The 18,249-nt window shown below is 48.5% G+C and overlaps 1 protein-coding gene across 3 annotated transcripts in view; it reads right to left on the bottom strand.

Moving 5' to 3' along the window:
• Positions 1 to 18,249, bottom strand: part of LOC138363920 (F-box/LRR-repeat protein 16-like) — a 159,917-nt gene that overhangs the window by 110,103 nt on the left and 31,565 nt on the right. For all 3 annotated transcript variants that reach the window (XR_011228266.1, XM_069323381.1, XM_069323382.1), the window contains exons 2-3: positions 11,433 to 11,616; positions 8,716 to 8,838 (exon numbers count right to left, since the gene is read on the bottom strand). Coding sequence is in view for 1 of the 3 variants with exons in the window: in XM_069323382.1 (XP_069179483.1) it covers positions 8,716 to 8,838; positions 11,433 to 11,616 (307 nt within the window). In the remaining 2 variants the exon portion in view is untranslated. The remainder of the gene's footprint in view (positions 1 to 8,715; positions 8,839 to 11,432; positions 11,617 to 18,249) is intronic.

The raw sequence follows: 18,249 nt of genomic DNA, 5'->3' as shown, positions 1-18,249 counted from the left end.
GTCTACATATCAAGTTAAGTGTTCTTTCCGAAACCCATTATCTATCATTAGTGGCCATTAATGTCATTGGGTAGGGTTAGCCGGTTAGAACACAAAATCGCCTCATACTAAAGGTAATTAAGCCAGGTCTTTATTGTTCCATGTACTGTATAGTGTTTTCTCTGATATAGCTTGTCATATATAGGATTCTGGCTTCACAGCTAGCGCACTTTTGACAGGTCAAGACGAGGAAGCAAGATTTGTGCACCAGTTACTGGGTGATATGGAAGCTACCTCAAAGAGGATAATTTGGTGTCTACACCCTAGTTATACCTGGTGGACTAACCTGCTGTACTATAAGATAAGGAACCTTTTCAATGTATGTAGTTAATACTGTAGTTTGATTGGCTGCATATATATTAATTTAATAAACCCCCCTAATGTGTAGAGGATCGATTTGTGAGATTAAGAGATTATTGCAGAAATACAGTCCACTTAACATTATACAAATTGCTATCGAAGTATATAAATTAACGTAAATATAAATTCATATAAATTAAATAAATATAAATCTCACAGGTCGGTTCCCACAACAAAAGTGGCAGCAGGAAAGAGCCCCTCAATTATAGACCTGTATCACTGACAAGTGTAACAGTCAAAATATTGGAAAAAATAATAAAAACTAAATGAGTAGAACACATGGAGAGAAATGATATAATATCAGACAGACAGTAATGTTTTTTGATCTGGAAGCTAATGTGTATCGAATTTACTCAGTTTCTATGATCGAGCCACAGAGATTTTACAGGAAAGAGATGGTTGGGATGACTGCATCTATCTGAACCTAATAGAGGCTTTCAACAGAGATCCACATAAGAGGTTGTTCTGGAAACTGGAAAATAATGGAGGGGTGACAGGTAAGCTTCTAACATTCTTCTACCTACACAGTAAAATAACAACGTACTAGAGTAACGATATGGAAGAAAATGTAGAATAGAACCAATGAAGAGCAGGGGTGCCATAGGCACAATCAGAGAACACTGTATAAACATCAGAGGTCCATGGTTGTTTAACACTCTCCCAGCGAGCATAAGAAATATTGCCAGAACAACCGTGGACATCTTCAAGAGGAAACTAGATTGTTTCCTGCAAGGAGTACTGGACCAATCAGGCTGTGGTGGGTATGTGGGCCTGCGGGACGCTGCAAACAACAGCCTAGTGGACCAAACTCTCACAAGTTAAGCTTGGCCTTGGGCCGGACTTGGGGAGTAGAAGAACTCGCAGAACCCCATCAACCAGGTATCAACCAGATAACATGGATGAAAATTTTTCTGACTGATAGAAAAATGAGGGCAGTAATCAGAGGCAATGTATCGGACTGGAGAAATATCACAAGTGGAGTACCACAGGGTTCAGTTCTTGCACCGGTGATGTTCATTGTCTACATAAATGATCTACCAGATGGAATACAGAATTATATGAACATGTTTGCTGATGATGCTAAGATAATATGAAAGATAAGAAACCTAGATGATTGTCATGCCCTTCAAGAAGACCTGGACAAAATAAGTATATGGAGCACCACTTGGCAAATGAAATTCAATGTGAATAAATGCCATGTTATGGAATGTGGAATAGGACAACAAAGACCCCACACAACCTATAAATTATGTGAGAAACCTTTAAAGAATTCTCATAAAGAAAGAGATCTAGGGGTGGTTCTAGATAGAAAACTATCACCTGAGGACCACATAAAGAACGTTGTGCGAGGAGCCTATGGTACGCTTTTTAGCTTCAGAATTGCTTTTAAATACATGGATGGCAAAATACTAAACCTGGTTGATACCTGGTTGATGGGGTTCTGGGAGTTCTTCTAATCCCCAATTTTGGTCCACTAGGCTGTTGCTTGGAACGGCCCCCAGGCCCACATATCCACCGTAACCCAGTTGGTCCGGCACTCGTTAGAGGCAACAATCTACTTTCCTCTTGAAGGTGTCCACGGTTGTTCTGGCAATATTTCTTATGCTCACTGGGAGGGTGTTGAACAACCATGTCTGATGTGTTCTCTGATAGTACCAATGGCATCCCTGCTCTTCACTGGTTCTATTCGGCATTTTCTTCCATGTCGTTCACTCCAGTACGTTGTTATTTTACTGTGTAGATTTGGTACTTGGCCCTCCTGTATCTTCCACGTGTATATTATTTGATATCTCTCTCGTCTTCTTTCTAGTGAGTACATTTGGAGGGCTTTGAGACAATCCCAATAATTTAGGTGCTTTATCGTGTCTATGGGTGCCGTATATGTTCTCTGTATTCCCTCTATTTCAGCAATCTCTCCTGCTCTAAAGGGGGAAGTGAGTAAGGAGCAGTACTAAAGATGGGACAACACAAGTGACTTGAGGAGTACAACCATTGTGATGGGATCCCTGGATCTGAAAGTTCTCGTAATCCATCCGATCATTTGTCTGGCTGACGCAATATTTGCTTGGTTATACTCCCTAAACGTTAGGTCGTCAGGCATCATTATTTCCAAATCCTTTACATGCTGTTTTCCAACTATGGGCACATTTGATTGTGTTTTGTACCCTGTATTATGTTTAAGGTCCTCATTTCCTCATTATTTTTAAGGTCCTAAAGAAATTGTTCACGACTTTTGTTAGGCCAAAGCTAGAATATGCAGTGGTTGTGTGGTGCCCATATCTTAAGAAGCACATCAACACACTGGAACAGGTGCAAAGACATGCTACTAAGTGGCTCCCAGAACTGAAGGGCAAGAGCTACGAGGAGAGGTTAGAGGCATAAGCCTTTAGATCACGCAATACATATATAGATGATGTGAGTAACATTACCGATACAGCGCAATATATTAATAGCTGTTTTAATGATTAGAGCTTAAATTTAAATGCCCCGCCTGGGATAGGGGCAGCTATAGTGCAGTCACAACCGATAGTTGACAGACGCCACCTAGGAAAAAAAAAATCGTGGCCAACATTCCTGAGTGTGAGAGCCTCAGTACTGAGCGAGCCACCAAGGCTGATGCACGCATCATGAGCTCTCAGCACCGCTGTTCAGCTTTTCACCAGAGCATCCCCTAAAAATGTCAAATATATATGTACATGCTATTATTTAGCGATGATAGTATTATAGAAGACCCTTGATTGTGATAAAACTGACCAGGATTCTGATAATAGCAGGATTGTGGTGATATTTAGTGCTGTGCTCCATGGTGGGAGGAGTAATGCTGAGGGAGAGAGAGTGATGGCGTTGTCTTCTGTCTGGACTTATCATAACAGCTTAGTGGTTCACTATGGTGAACACAAAGGTAGATACTGTATTTATATATAATGTGTGTATAGTGTGTAATAACAGCAATAGGAGTGTGTGGGGAGCCGCCATTTTGGTGAGGGAGGTGCGTCGTCTGCATAACTTGTCATGTTTACTGGTGGCCACTATAGTCTTTGAGCACCATACCAGCTTTTTTGTGCAGGTGTGGTGAATAAAACATGTAGATACAGTACTTATATATAATGTGTGTATATAGTGTAATAACACCACAAACAGTATTGTTGGAGGAGAAATATTAGTGCGTCTGGCCTTGAACCTGTAACGGCAGTAACCACCAGCTGACTGTGTATGTGTGTAGCTACGTCTCTTATTGCTTGAACTCATCATACAAGTTTAGATGTACAGTTACGGTGAACAAAACATGTAGATACTTATATTTAACGTCTGTGTATAGAGAATAAAAGCAAGAACAGTATGGTGGGAGGAGTATGTTGGCAACTGAGGAGGTGAGTGAGGAAGTGGTAGCAAGTGGCTGACTGGCTGGTGAGTGATGGCCACTCTTCGTTGCTTTTTGACTCACTATACCAACTTAGTGGTTCGTTGTGGTGGGCAAAACATGCAGATACTTAATAATTGAATCATTAATATGAACACAATAATTTTGAGTACAGCAATGGTTCACTCATTTCATTAAATAAATGTACCTGTATCACAACACACACTATTGAATAATATTACTGCAAAACAACAAAGAAAAAATCAATCAGAGACATTGAAATAATTAGGTAATAATATTTTTGTGGCAACCCCCGCCTGACAGCTGGGCTGGAGCAGACCTCATTTGGCACCTACTCTGCCAACTCCTCTTTTTTGCCAGACTTCTACAGCCTATTGCGGCCAAAATATGCCGCCTACGATTTTTTTGTTATTTTTTTCCGTGATCAGGAACACAAATGAACACTTTTATAGGATGAAAGAATTTTTTGGATTTTTTTTTGTTGTGCCTGTGGGGGTTGAAGGCAAAAAGGCCCTTAGCGGTTTGAAGGTTAACTATGCCAAAACTAGAAGACAGAAGAAAGAGGTGATATGATCACTACATACGAAATAGTAACAGGAATCGATACAATTGATAGGGAAGAATTCCTGAGACCTGGAAACCTTAAGAACAAGAGGTCATTGATTTAACCCTCAAGCTGCTAAGGGGTCCTGAGGAGATTTGTACCCCTGTGGTCAAGAAAAAAAAAATATAAAAAATTAATTTCGTCTTCTAAAAATGTTAATTTGTGTTCCCTAAGAACGGGAAAAATAAAAAATAAAATCGTAGGTGACATATTTTGGGTGCAATAGACCGAGGAAGTCTGGCAAAAAGTGGGCGTTGACAGAGCGGTTGTCAGACCCGGTCAGCCTTACCCGCGCTGACAGATGGGAGTTGCCACAAAGATATTATCACTTAATTATTTCAATGTCTCTGATTGATTTTTCCTAGTTTTTTTACAGTAATATTATTCAATAGTGTGTATTGTGATATATTTATATAATAAATGGGGTGAATAATTGCTATACTCAAAAGTATGGTGTGCATATTAGTGATTCAATTATGTTCATAAAACAATAAACAAATAGTTTTGCTGTTATTACACTCTATACACAGGTTTTATATATAAGTATCTGCATGTTTTGTTCACCATAACGAACCACTAAGTTGGTATTGAGAGTCTAAAAGCATCGAGGAGTGACCGCCACACACCAGCCAGCCACTTGTTGCCACTCCCTCAACAACGCCTAACTCGCCCACTTTCTCCTCCCACCATCCTGTTTTATATTTTATTCACAATATACAGATGTTATATACAAGTATCTACATGTTTTGTTCACCACAACTGTACAACTAAGCTGATATAGTTAGTTCAGGCACTAAGAGTCATCACTACACACAGTCAGCTGGCGGCTCCCTCACTTATTCAAGGTCACACGCACTAAACTTTCTCCCCCAACAATACCGTTTGTGGTGTTATTACACTATATACAGACGTTATATATAAGTATGTATATGTTTTGTTCACCACAACTGTACAACTAAGTTGATATAGTTAGTTTAGGCACTAAGAGACATTGCTACACACAGCTGGCGGCTGCCTCCCGCACTCATTCAAGTTTACACACACTAAAATTTCTCCCCCAACAATACTGTTTACTGTGTTATTACACTATATACACATATTATATATAAGTATTTATTTTGAGGTTATCTTGAGATGATTTCGGGGCTTTAGTGTCCCCGCGGCCCGGTCCTCGACCAGGCCTCCACCCCCAGGAAGCAGCTTGTGACAGCTGACTAACACCCAGGTACCTATTTTACTGCTAGGTAACAGGGGCATAGGGTGAAAGAAACTCTGCCCATTGTTTCTCGCCGGCGCCCAGGATCGAACCCGGGACCACAGGATCACAAGTCCAGCGTGCTGTCCACTCAGCCGACCGGCTCCCAACTACATGTTGTATGCACCGTAACTTTACACCTAAGCTTGTAGAGTGCCTAAAGAGCATAGTGGCCACCCTCTACACAGCCAGACAAATCATGCCGATGACGTCACCTCCGTCACCCAAATAGCTCCTTCCAACATAATCCTTTTGCTGTTATTACACTAATACACACATTATATATAAGTATTTACATTTGTGTTCACCATAGAGAACCACTGAGCTGGTATGGTGAATGCAGACAACAACAGGTGGCCACGCAGTCAGCAAACGATGCAATCTCCTTCAGTCCCTCAGCATCACTCCTCTCACAGCGCTAATTATTACAACATCTGTATCATTGTCATCGCTAAATAATAGCAGTTATGTATTTATTTTGACATTTTTCGGCGATGCTGTGGTCACAAGCTGAACAGCAATGCTGTTCGCTCATGCTGCGTGCACCAGCCTTGGTTGCTCCAACAGTACTGTGACTCTCACACCTGAGAATATTGCTCACGGTTTTTTTTAAAAATGGCGTCTGTTTACAAGAGCCCTGAGGAAGCTAATGTGAACCCCGTGTAGCCGCGTGACATTTGAATCGTGCCTTTCACCCTATGGCGTATATACGCCATGCGCACGGTGGGACATGTTACTCATGACGTATATATACGCCATGCGCAGTTTAAGGGTTAAACTAACTAAACAGAGATGTTGAAGAAATATAAGAAAATTAACTTTTGTAAACAGTGGTAGACGGTTGGAACAAGTTAGGTGAGAAGGTGGCGGAAGCCAAAACCATCAGTAGTTTTAAAACGTCATATGACAAAGAGTGCTGGGAAGACAGGACACCACAAGCGTAGCTCTCATCCTGTAACTACACTTAGGTAATTACATTTAGGTAATTACATGGTTGTGTGTTTTGCTTGTGCCTTTTGGCTCTCCTGTTGCCAGGTTTGGGTTCTTGGTTTCCTGGCTTACCCTGCCTGTTGGCATTTTCATGGTCCCTCGGTGTCCCTTCTCTAGAGTTTCGTGTCAGGACTGTTGTCTCTGATCTCCTGGCGGGCTCGCTGGCGTTGGGATGTTTTTCTGTACCGCAGACATTCCATCTCCTCCTTTGCCGGCTTGGGTCTCTGCTGGCTCTGTGGTCGCACCCTAGATCTTCCCGCGGTTCCACCTCTTCCTAGGCTTGATTGACCCATGGTGGGGCTGGTTCGGTTCTGAATCGGGTCTCTCACCTTCAGTTGGTGGTCAGGTGGCTTCGTTGATGGTGTCCCACCTACGTGCTGCTTCTTGGCGGCAGTGTGGGTTTTTTTGGCAGTCCTTCCTTTTCTTTCTGTCCCTTCTTAGGTACCTGCGTTGTTGGCGTGGTCTTGTCCTTCTCTTGTGGAGGTTCGGGGCCGTCATCTTTCCCCATACTGTCGCCTCATATCGTGCGGCACCGGCGGAGCCGCTTCAGCTTGCTTTCGGTATTGGTGTTATGTCTGTGCTGTTTCACAAGCTGTCTCATGCGTCGTTTCACCTCCGGCCTGCTCATGCGCTGCCTGAGCCATCCTGGTCATTGGACAGAGTGCTCTCTTTTCTTTGTTCTCCACAGTTTGTTGTGGCCTCTTCGGTTCAGGTTTGTATCTCGGAGGCTCTTTTTCTGTTGGCATTGGCCTTTAGGGGTCGGTTCGGTGAGCTTCATGCTCTCCTCTGGCACAGGGGTTTTCTGCTCCTTCGGTCGTCCCGATAGGTTTGATCGTCTGCAGCCATCTCCTTTTCTGGCAAAGAATGAGACTGCTGCTTTCTGGAGGGGTCCTTCAGTTGTTGATGCTTGGCTGGTCGGGCCGGGAGTGCACATTGTTTTGTATCCGGTTGCGGCCCTCCGCCGTTGTTTATGCGCCACGGCCTCCATGTCCGGGGACGCGCTTTGGGTTGATCCGGTTTCCCTTCTTCCCTGTTCACGAGTGTGGGTCTCCCAGATCGTCCGCAAGGTTGTTAAGGTTAGCCAGCCTGCGGTCTATCCCCGTGCCCATGAAGTTTCCAGGTTTGCTGCTCTTGCTGCCGTTTTTGGCAACATGTCATGGGCTGACATTCGGGCTCGGGGATTTTGGTGGTCGAACAAGGTCCTGGCTGCTCGATATCTCGTGAACGTTCCTGGGCCTAGTCGGGCCTGTGTCACTTTGGGTCGGCGAGTGCAGCCAGTTGTCTTGGCTTAGAGGTGAGGAGTGAGCAGCGACTGCCTCCCGGGTAAGTCCCTTTACTTTTCCTCTGCGGTAGTTAGTTCCGGGAAGCCGAAGGGGCTCCCCTAGAAAACCAGCATTGAATGTAATGAAACACCATTTTCTGGGTGAGACCCGGAGGCTCCCTGGCATCCCCCCCCCCCAAGGTTAGTGTTTTTTGCCGTGTTTTGACATCCAGCCTCAGAATTGAAGGGTGCATAGCCGGGCGGGGGTCTGGGACTTCCCCTTACCCCTTCCGGGAAGGGGGGAGCTGCGCAGACAGCGGTCCTGCGACGTGTGATGGCATGCTCGTTTCCTTTTGGCTAGTTCTATCCACTTGTTCGGCTTTTGGTAGCAATTTTCACCAGAATAGGGGTTTGTTTTGGAACGCTTATCTTTTTGGGTGCATGGCCCAATCAATGGCAGACATAGAATGCGTCCAACCACACGGGGGTTTCTATAGGCCATTGCTCCCCCATGCTTCTCTGAGGGGACCAGGTTCTGGCTCATGGTCCCCAGTAGGCCCATAGAGCTCCATACACCTGACTGATGCCAAAGTCTGACATTAGCATATCAGCCTGGATAAGTTCCGGGGAGCCTACGGGTCTCACCCAGAAAATGGCGTTTCATTACATTCAACGCTGGCTTTTTGGAACAAAAGATAAATCAATTCAATTAAACCAGCCTATGCATAGTTATTTAATTGCACATGCAAGCTTCCATGTTAACCACAATAGGTTTTATAAACATTGTACTGAATTACAAAATAATAAACTGTAGTGAAACTTACCTCAGACATAGCCTGAGAGAGCTTTTCTTGTAGTAAAGTTATTCTATTATTTAATTTTCCATTTTCATAACTATTCTGGCTCTGTAAAGTTTCCAATTCCTGCTGTGCCAATAACCGAGATTCCTGAAAAAAATGAACTGCATGTAATGAAACATCTCTTGCTGTTAGAGCTTTGGTGGCTCTGTGAATCTCAATAAGATGATTTCCCACTACTGAGTTACATTAGACATAGGAGTCCTGACTCTCCAATGCATGACCTAAGAGAACCTGAATGGCAGAGCTAGAACCTCATCCACCCTCACAGATGCATATGGAGCTGGGAATTGTTACTACACGGAGAAAATATCCAGAAATAATGACGCAACACAAATAACTAAAATTCAAATAAAATGAAGCACTATAACAGCCAAATGCAACTCATCTCAGGAAAAGTTCAATTCATCCAGCGGTCAATCCCAAGGATGCATTCATAAATTTTAACATGCTGTTCATTCAAAATAGAAATTTTCTCAAAAATATATTATTCTTATATGTTAGCATATTGTACATATTTAGGCATTGGTTAGATTAGGTGTTTAGGTTCTACTGGCGATTATTTGTATTTGTAGTACATGGGTGAAGAATTTACAGCATTGTGGTTCAAACAAAAGTTGTCTGTGAAACACTCTTCGAGAACTGTTCAAATGTCATCAGTTGTGAGTCATGTGTAAATCATGTTTCATTCATAAACACTGGGTTTGGCATGTGCATGGATTAACTTTTGGTTTTTGTTGATAAGGATGAGCTGGCCAAATGACTCTGCAACTGATTCACTCAATTCCAAATGATTCACTTGAAATTCACTAGCTTGAACCCCCCCCTCTAGTGCAAATGGCTGCCAACAGGTGGCACCCTGGGAGCTCTAAGCTTCCACCCCCACCATGAGTCAGTTGGAAGCTGATAAAAAACAAACCACTAACCTGGTAGACAAGTGGGGAAGGGGGGGTTAGGAAATCAGGGAGCCACCAAAGCTCTACCAGAAAGAGGTGTTTCATAACATTCCATGCTGGTTTTCTGGAGGAACCTCCAGCGGCTCCCTGAAGCTAACTAACAACAGAGAAAACAGAAGACATATGAATTACCAAGAAAGAGGAGAAAGTAACCAAATGAGCTTCCCCAAACCTGAAAAGCACCCAATGACATGTAGGGGAATACAGCAGCCAAAGCCACGAACTTAGAAAAGCTGAGCCCAAGGGGGGGGGATGGTGGTGGGGTGGAAGACTGCTGGCAGGCCAGAGTTAATAACACTGTGAACATTCTGGGATAAATGTGCCTTGAAACAGGGAACCATGGAAAGCAGATCACCAAAGAAGGAATCAACTGAAGCAGAGCGAGTCAGGTGTAGGTAATAATGAACCACCACAACCAAACTCAAGAACGGATGCCCTCCAGCCAGACAAACCAGGCATTAACCACCAGAGGACTCCTCTGGATGCTCATCAGCTCACCCTTTGCCAGAAAAAGAAAAGGCTGCAAAGAAAGAAACTGCCCCTCAGGGCCAAAAGAACAGAACCAGTGCCATTGGAGGAGAGCACGAAGCAATAGGTGAAATAGATAGGATTCCAAAATACTTTTTCTCCTATGCAAAATCTGGAACAAAAACTACATCTTGCATTATCCCCTTGTGCAAGGGGTGATCGAGCTTACACAGCTGACAACAAAGAAATGAGTGAAATACCGAGGCTATAATACGATTGTGTCTTCAGTGAACCCCTGAACACATTGAAAATGAATGATAAAATCAAATTTGTTACGAATGTGACACAATCATCAAATCATATATCTGGTGTCACCCCCAAACCCCTCTGAACTTTAAATTAGCCATATACAGCATGCCCATGCACTCTGCATCAGGCCCAGACACCTGGAATTCCATATTCATCAAGAATCAAAAAAGAAAAAAAAACATTGAATGTAATGGGAAAGGCCAGTTTCTGGGCGAGCCCCGGAGGCTTCTTGAAACTATTTTACTGATCAAGTGCCATACTACTTGAGTGTCATCAGTCGCAGACTTTGTATGCCAATAAGGATCATGATGCAGGCGATGAGTCACAATAACGTGGCTGAAGTATGTTGACCAGACCACACACTAGAATTTGAAGGGACGACGACGTTCTCACAATCGACTTGAGAATGGTCCAGGACGGACCGAAACGTCGTCGTCCCTTCAAATTCTAGTGTGTGGTCTGGTCATCAAGGATCATGATCTACTGTATGCCTACCGTGCCTCCTACTGCTAGGTTTCAGTTCTCACTTTGGTTTTGGGTTTAGCTCTTCCTCAGTTGCAACTTTACCAGCTTCATGGTTTTGGTATCAGGTACCTACTTCCGCTTGGTTACTTATATTTTACAATTAAATTGATTTTCTTTTATTTAGACTAAAGTACTGATTTATATTGCTCAATTAAAGCACAAATGAATGTGAAAAGACAATATAAATTGGAGATGAATCAATCCAGTCTGGCAATACTCTGATTTTTATATGCATTCATACCAGTCTGTATTGAATCTTAAATTAAAGCAAATGGAACTAAACTAAATCTGGAAATACTAAATACAAATTTTACCACTGTACAACTTTCTATGCTTCTTGTTTAAATTAAATGGCATAATCATAAACGTTCAGATTTATTAATGAAAACACAATGTACATTTACATGTCACTAACTAAACACTGACCTGAAGAACTTTATCCAATATTACTTTATGTCCTGCCTCAGCTGCTCTTAATTTCTTTTGTAGCTTTTCAGCTTCTTTCTTCCACACCTTATCATCTTCCTGGTGTATGTTGCTTGTTACTCCCAAACCTGAAATATCTTCATGTTCACCCAAATTCCTGTTTGCATTCCAAGATTCTTTTAACCTGTTGTAAAAATAAATTCAAGATATTAATAGTAGTACAGTAGCAGCATTTCAAAATTCTATAAAATACTGTAATACAGTATTAACCCACTGCCACAGTGAACAACCCCTGTAAAGGAAACCATATTACATATATGAGAACCTAGGACACCTAATCAACTAGGCTGCTACTCATACATTGACCCTTGACCAGCGTTAATTGTATATATATGCTATTTTTGTCTAACTACCTGCATGGCACACATTGTATATATACTTTTTAACCCTTTGGCTGCACATCATATCATATGATGGGCTAGGTAAGAAAAAAACCAGCGTTGAATGTAATGAAACACCATTTTCTGGGTGAGTCCCGGAGGCTCCCCGGAGCTATCCCAGGCTGATATGCTAATGTCAGACTTTGGCATCAGTCATGTGTATGGAGTTCTTAGGCCTACCGGGGACCACGGCCAGAACCGGGCCCCCTCAGAGAGGCAAGGGGAGCAATGGCCTATAGAAGCCCCCGTGTGGTTGGAAGCATTCTATGTCTGCCATCGATCGGAACAGGCACCCAGAAAGATAAGCGCCTCAAAACAAACCCCTATTCTGGTTAAAATTGCTACCAAAAACCGAACTAGTGGATAGAACTCCCCAACCGAAAACAAGCAAACTAGTGTGACGTCACACACCGCCGCGCCGCTGTCTTCCCCCTCCCGGGTCTGGGGCTCCCCCTTCCCCCTCCCTGGGAGGGGGAAGGGGGAGCCCCAGACCCCCGCGCCGGCTACCCACACCTCAGTTCTTGAGGCTGGATGTCAAAAACGCGAAAAACCGCCGACTGGAGGGAGGGAGGGATGCCGGGGAGCCTCCGGGACTCACCCAGAAAATGGCGTTTCATTACATTCAACGCTGGTTTTCTGGGGGGAGCCCCGTCGGCTCCCCGGAGCTAACTACCCACAGACAGAAAAAGAGGGACTTACCCGGGAGGCGGTCGTCGCTCCCTCCTCAACTCGAAGCCGAGACAACTGGCTGCAACCGCCGACCCAAAGCAACACAGGCCCGACGGGGCCCAGGGACATTCACAAGGTAACGAGCAGCCAGGACCCTGTTCGACCGCCAAAATCCCCGTGCCCGAATATCAGACCAAGACATATTCCCAAAGACGGCAGCAAGAGCCGCGAACTTACGAACGTCATGGGCACGGGGATAGACCGCAGGCTGGCTGGACTTAATAACCCTGCGGACGACCTGAGAGACCCGAACCCGCGAACAGGGAAGAAGGGAAACCGGATCAACCCACAGCGCGTCCCCGGACACAGAAGCTGTGGCGCGCAAATAACGGCGAAGCGCCGCAACCGGACACAAAACATGATGCACCCCCGGCCTGACCAACCAAGCATCAACCACCCATGGACCCCTCCGGAACACAGCAGTCTCATTCTTCGCCAGAAAAGAAGGAGACGGCTGCAAACAAACAAAACAATCACCACGACCAAAAGAGCAGAAACCCCTGCACCGGAGGAGAGCATGAAGCTCCCCTACCCGACCCCGAGGCCAAAGCCAACAAGAAAAGTGCCTTGGAAAAACAATCCTGGACCGAAGGGGCCACAACGAAACGAGGAGATGAAAGGAAAGCGAGCACTCTGTCCAAAGACCAGGACGGCTCAGGCGACGCATGAGCAGGCCGGAGGTGAAACAATGCACGAGACAGCTTGCGAAACAGCGCAGACGTAACATCGATACCGAAAGTAAGCTGAAGCGGCTCCGCCAGCGCCGCACGATACGAAGCGACAGTGTTAGGCATAAGATGACGGTCCTGAAACAACCACGAGAGGAAGGACAAGACCACCCGAACAGACAAGGAACTAACACGACGAAGACGCAAAAAGAAACGGAAGGACCGCCAGGAAACTTCATACTGCCGCCGTGAAGAAGCCCTCAGGTGGGACACCAACAAGGAGGCCACCTGATCACCATAGAGATGATGATAGACTAGAGTAAAAAAAACTATACACGAAGACTCGAGGAGAAGATCGAACCAGCCACGTGACGTACCGGCCCGATCTGCTGAAAGAGGCGGAGCTGCGGGAAAACCCTCGGGTTCGGACACCGAGCAACCAGCGCCTGAAACCAAGGCTGGGCCGGCCACCAAGGGGCCAGAAGGACAACTCTCCCCTGGTAAGTCTCTAAGCGAGCCAGGACCTGGAGCAACAGCCGAACTGGGGGAAAGAGGTACAGGAACCCCCATCTCGACCAGTCTAGCCGAAAGGCATCGACCCCGACGGCCTCGCGATCGGGGAAGGGCGCCGCATAAACGGGAAGATGCCGCTACCACGCCGACGCGAAGAGGTCCACTTCGGGGCGCCCGAACATCTGGCAAAGCCAATGGAAGGACTCGTCGTCGACCGTCCACTCCGTGGAGAGGGGAACGAAGCGAGACAGGGCGTCGGCCAAGACGTTGGACACGCCCCGTACGTGAACCGCCAGGAGAGCCAAACCCCGGGAACTCAGCAGACGAGTCACCCGAAGCGACCATCCCCAAAGAGACAAGGACCGCATCGAACCCCCGCGGTTCAGGCAATGAACCACCGGAGAGCAGTCCGAATGGAGCCGAATCGTCGATCTGTGGGCCACCCGAATCCTCCCCAGAGCAAACCACACTGCCGCGAATTCCCGCACCGTGCTGTGAGCTCGACGGAAGGACGGATCCCAACGCCCCTGGCCGGCCTGGTGAGCACTGGTCACAGAACCCCAGCCGAGAGACGACGCATCCGTGTACACATCGAGCGAGGGCTCGGGTAGGCGCCAAGGCACTGAACCCCGAAAAACCCGAAGAGGAAGCCGGTGACGCAGCAACCGACGCAAGGCCCCCGGGGGTCGAACTCTGCGATCGCGAGAGAGTCGAAAGGGGGAACCCCGAAGGAACCAGAACAGCCGTCGAAGCCAAACCCGACCCGGCGGGTAGACCACCATCGCGAAGTTCAGGCTCCCGCACAGCCCCTCGAGCAACCGCCGGGTGACCCGAGGACCCTCCAGAAACAGACGAAGGCGGGACCGCAGCCGCAGGAGAGACTCCGGAGGGAGAGACCAGGAGGCGGTTCGAGAGTCCCAAACGAGACCCAGCCAAGTCCGAACCTGAGAGGGAACCAGATGGGACTTCCTCCAGTTCACCAAGAACCCGAACTCAGCGAGCTGGGAAAGAACCAACTCCCTGGCTAGCAAACAAGCTGACTGGCTGGAAGCCCAAACCAGCCAGTCGTCGAGGTAGGCCAACACCCGAACACCTAGGAGACGCAAACGAGCCACCACAACCCGTGTAAGGCGCGTGAACACGCGAGGTGCCAGGTTCAACCCGAACGGGAGACAACGAAAGCGGTAACTCAGACACCCCACAACAAAACCGAGCCAGTCCCTGAACCGCGGATGAATCGGGACATGCCAATAAGCGTCCCGGAGGTCCAGGGACACCATCCAAGCTCCCGGCTCCAAGAGGAGCCAAACCTGAGACAGCGTAGTCATCCGAAAGGAGGGGCAATGAACCCAGGGGTTCAGACGGGACAAGTCCAGAATGAACCGCAGGTCCGCGCAGTCCCGTTTCGGAACCGGAAACAGATGGGAAACCCATCTGAGGGACGTCGTCGTTTCGACGACGCCCAAGCGTACCCACTCCAAGACGACTCAACAGAGCGCAGGGGAAGAAACCTGCCCTGCCAGCCCCGACCCCCCAAAGGGGAGAGGGGCCACCCAACGCCACCGCAGGCCGCAAGACACGACCCGAAAGGCCCACGAATTGTGGGACCAGGCACGGGCGAACAGTGCAAGCCGCCCCCCCCCCCATCACCTCGTTTAGGGGGCAAACCGCGAAAGGGCCGGCGACCCTTACAAGACCCAGAACCCCGCACAGCGCGAACAACGCGCCGACCAGACGAGGGAGGATCCGCAGGAGGAGCCAACCCCGAACCTGACACCAGAGGCCTTCCACGACGAGAGAAACCCCGAGCCCTGGCACAACCTTTCCGGGAAGACCCACCCTGGGACCCCCGGAAAACCAAAAAGTCCAACATCGGACGACAAGCCGCCGACGCAGCGTGAATAAACTGCGCCACGGCCGACCCCGCAAACAGGAGAGGACAAAAAGGTGAAGAACGCCTAAGAGCCAGAGCCCAAGCAGATTCCACGGAGGAACCCAGCACCGCCTGCTGACACGCGAGACGGGAAGCATAAAACAGGGAAACCGCATCCCGCAAAATCGGTGTGAACAGCTTCAACAAGGCAGCCGACGAACGCGCAGCCGAAGACAAGGTGCTGGACCCCGGGACGGACCCAAGCGTCCCCACATCCTCCACAAGCCAATCCGAAGACAGCTCCAGGAGGGAAAAGAACCGCAAGGCCGAACTCAAAAGCCCCGGGCGCGCAAGTCCTCCGCAACGAGCGCCGCCGAAAGGGAGGGAACCTGCACATGGAGCTGAATAATGCCCACATCGCGGGGAAGGGCAGGGGCAAACAAGCACTCATTCAGGTACTCAAGTTCGTCCCCCAGGAAAACCTGAATCACCGTGGAAGCTTCCCGCCACTCCAGCGTGCAGGAACGACAGAAGGAATGCCAGGAATCCAGACCAAACAAGGGGCAGTCTGCTAGCCAGGACGACTCCGGAACCTCGTAACGGAGCCAGAAAGGGAACGAAGTCCCAAACCTGAACGTGGACGGATCCATTTCCGAGGCATAATCCGAGTCACGCAGGAGGTAAGCTGCAAAGGCCGCTCGCACCACACCAGGTTGGATGCGATAAGCCGAAAACCTCCGGAAGGACGGAACCGACGTACCCAGGGGAACACGGAACCGAACCCGGGGAGGGGCCAACACCAAATCCAGCTCGTACGCAGAGGGGGGAAAAGAAAACCCCACTCCTTGTAACAATAAGCCCCGCTCAGTGGGAAGAAAAACCCAGGCGGGGTCCAGCGGGGCCCAAGGCCCCCAAGTCAGCCCCTCCCCAGCCTCAAGGTCCTTCACCACAGGACCCGAGGCCGAGTCCTCTCCCCAAGCCCCGACCCCACAAGACAAGGACGGAGCAGCCGGAAAAGCTGGAGGAAGGGGGGCCCACTGGTCAGACCCTGAAGCTTCGGCCGGGAGACAAGACTCAAATGCCTCTGCCGCCCCCCCGGAAGGGGCACCCCCCGAAGCTGCCCGAGTCTCGAGATCAAGTAACCCCTGCTCCGACCCCGAAACCCTCAGACGCTGCAGGGGCGGGGGACCAGAACGAACAGAAGGGGAAGGGGAAGGACGAGGAGGTGCGGACTGAACCAGGAACGAAGCGACCCCCACCCCCAAGTCCGGGTCTCAAAAAGCAAAGCGGGGCAGCCCCGGGGCATCCGGGGAAGCAACCAACCGAGCGCGTTGCAACAGACGAAACCTAGATTGCAACGCACGCGCCGCCTGTACCCGAATAGAATCATCAGAGGATTGGGTAAATTGAGTCACAAGCAAGCAGCAACACTCACAGGACTCGGGGTCGAAAGTATCACCGACCCAACAGGCAGCGTGGCAGAGGCAAAAACAATGAGGGTCACCCTGAGACAAGGGGACCGAGCAACCCTCAAACTCGCACACAGCGAGTGGGGACTCCGGGGTCACATCCATCGGACCCACGCGCCCCCTAGGGAATTCCCAGGGTCCTGAGCGTTTACTTTAAGAGGACTCGCGCTCAGGTAGTCCCAGGCAGGGTGCTGCAAACCGGCACCCAAACTACCAAGCAAACTTCTAAAGCTGAACCCCAGGGACGTGTACACTCACGGGGACCTAGCAGGGGGCGCCACCGAGGAGAACAGTGGAAGGGCAAAAACAAACTGAATAAAATGATAGAACCCCCCACCAGGCAAAAACAAATAGAAAAACAAAACCCCGCAAGAGGACAGCAAACCCCAAGGAACAGAGCCGGCCGCGATGTCGGGAAATACAAGCTGAGCAGCACCCTGCGCCCCTACCAGTGCCAACTGCCTCTTACCTGCCGGTAACAAGGGAGAACAGAACACCCAAGAGCCCAACAGGCGGCCGAAAAACCGAAAGGTAAAACGGACCAGCAGAGGCAGACCCCGAGGAGCCTGTGGAAGGTGGCCCCAAGCCCCAAGGGCAGTACTTAGAGGGCACCTAGGGAAGGCAGCCCTAGGCGCATGCAGCCCGAGTACTGAAGATAACTCCTGGCTCTCGCAGCCACAAAACCAACACCACACGCAAAGCACAGTGCAGTAGCGACACCGGAGCCAGAGCACACGACCATCGCCTATAGCATCAGCCTCAAGAACTGAGGTGTGGGTAGCCAGCGCGGGGGTCTGGGGCTCCCCTTCCCCCTCCCGGGGAGGGGGGAGCTGCTCAGACAGCGGCGCGGCGGTGTGTGACGTCACACTAGTTTGCTTGTTTTCGGTTGGGGAGTTCTATCCACTAGTTCGGTTTTTGGTAGCAATTTTAACCAGAATAGGGGTTTGTTTTGGGGCGCTTACCTTTCTGGGTGCCTGTTCCGGTCGATGGCAGACATAGAATGCTTCCAACTACACGGGGGCTTCTATAGGCCATTGCTCCCCTTGCCTCTCTGAGGGGGCCCGGTTCTGGCCGTGGTCCCCGGTAGGCCTAAGAACTCCATACACATGACTGATGCCAAAGTCT

The sequence above is a fragment of the Procambarus clarkii genome, chromosome 12 (genome assembly GCF_040958095.1).
Source record: "Procambarus clarkii isolate CNS0578487 chromosome 12, FALCON_Pclarkii_2.0, whole genome shotgun sequence".
NCBI classification, from domain to species: Eukaryota; Metazoa; Arthropoda; class Malacostraca; order Decapoda; family Cambaridae; genus Procambarus; species Procambarus clarkii.
Note: the sequence above shows the minus strand (reverse complement) of the source record. Positions and strands in the feature narration are given on the sequence as shown.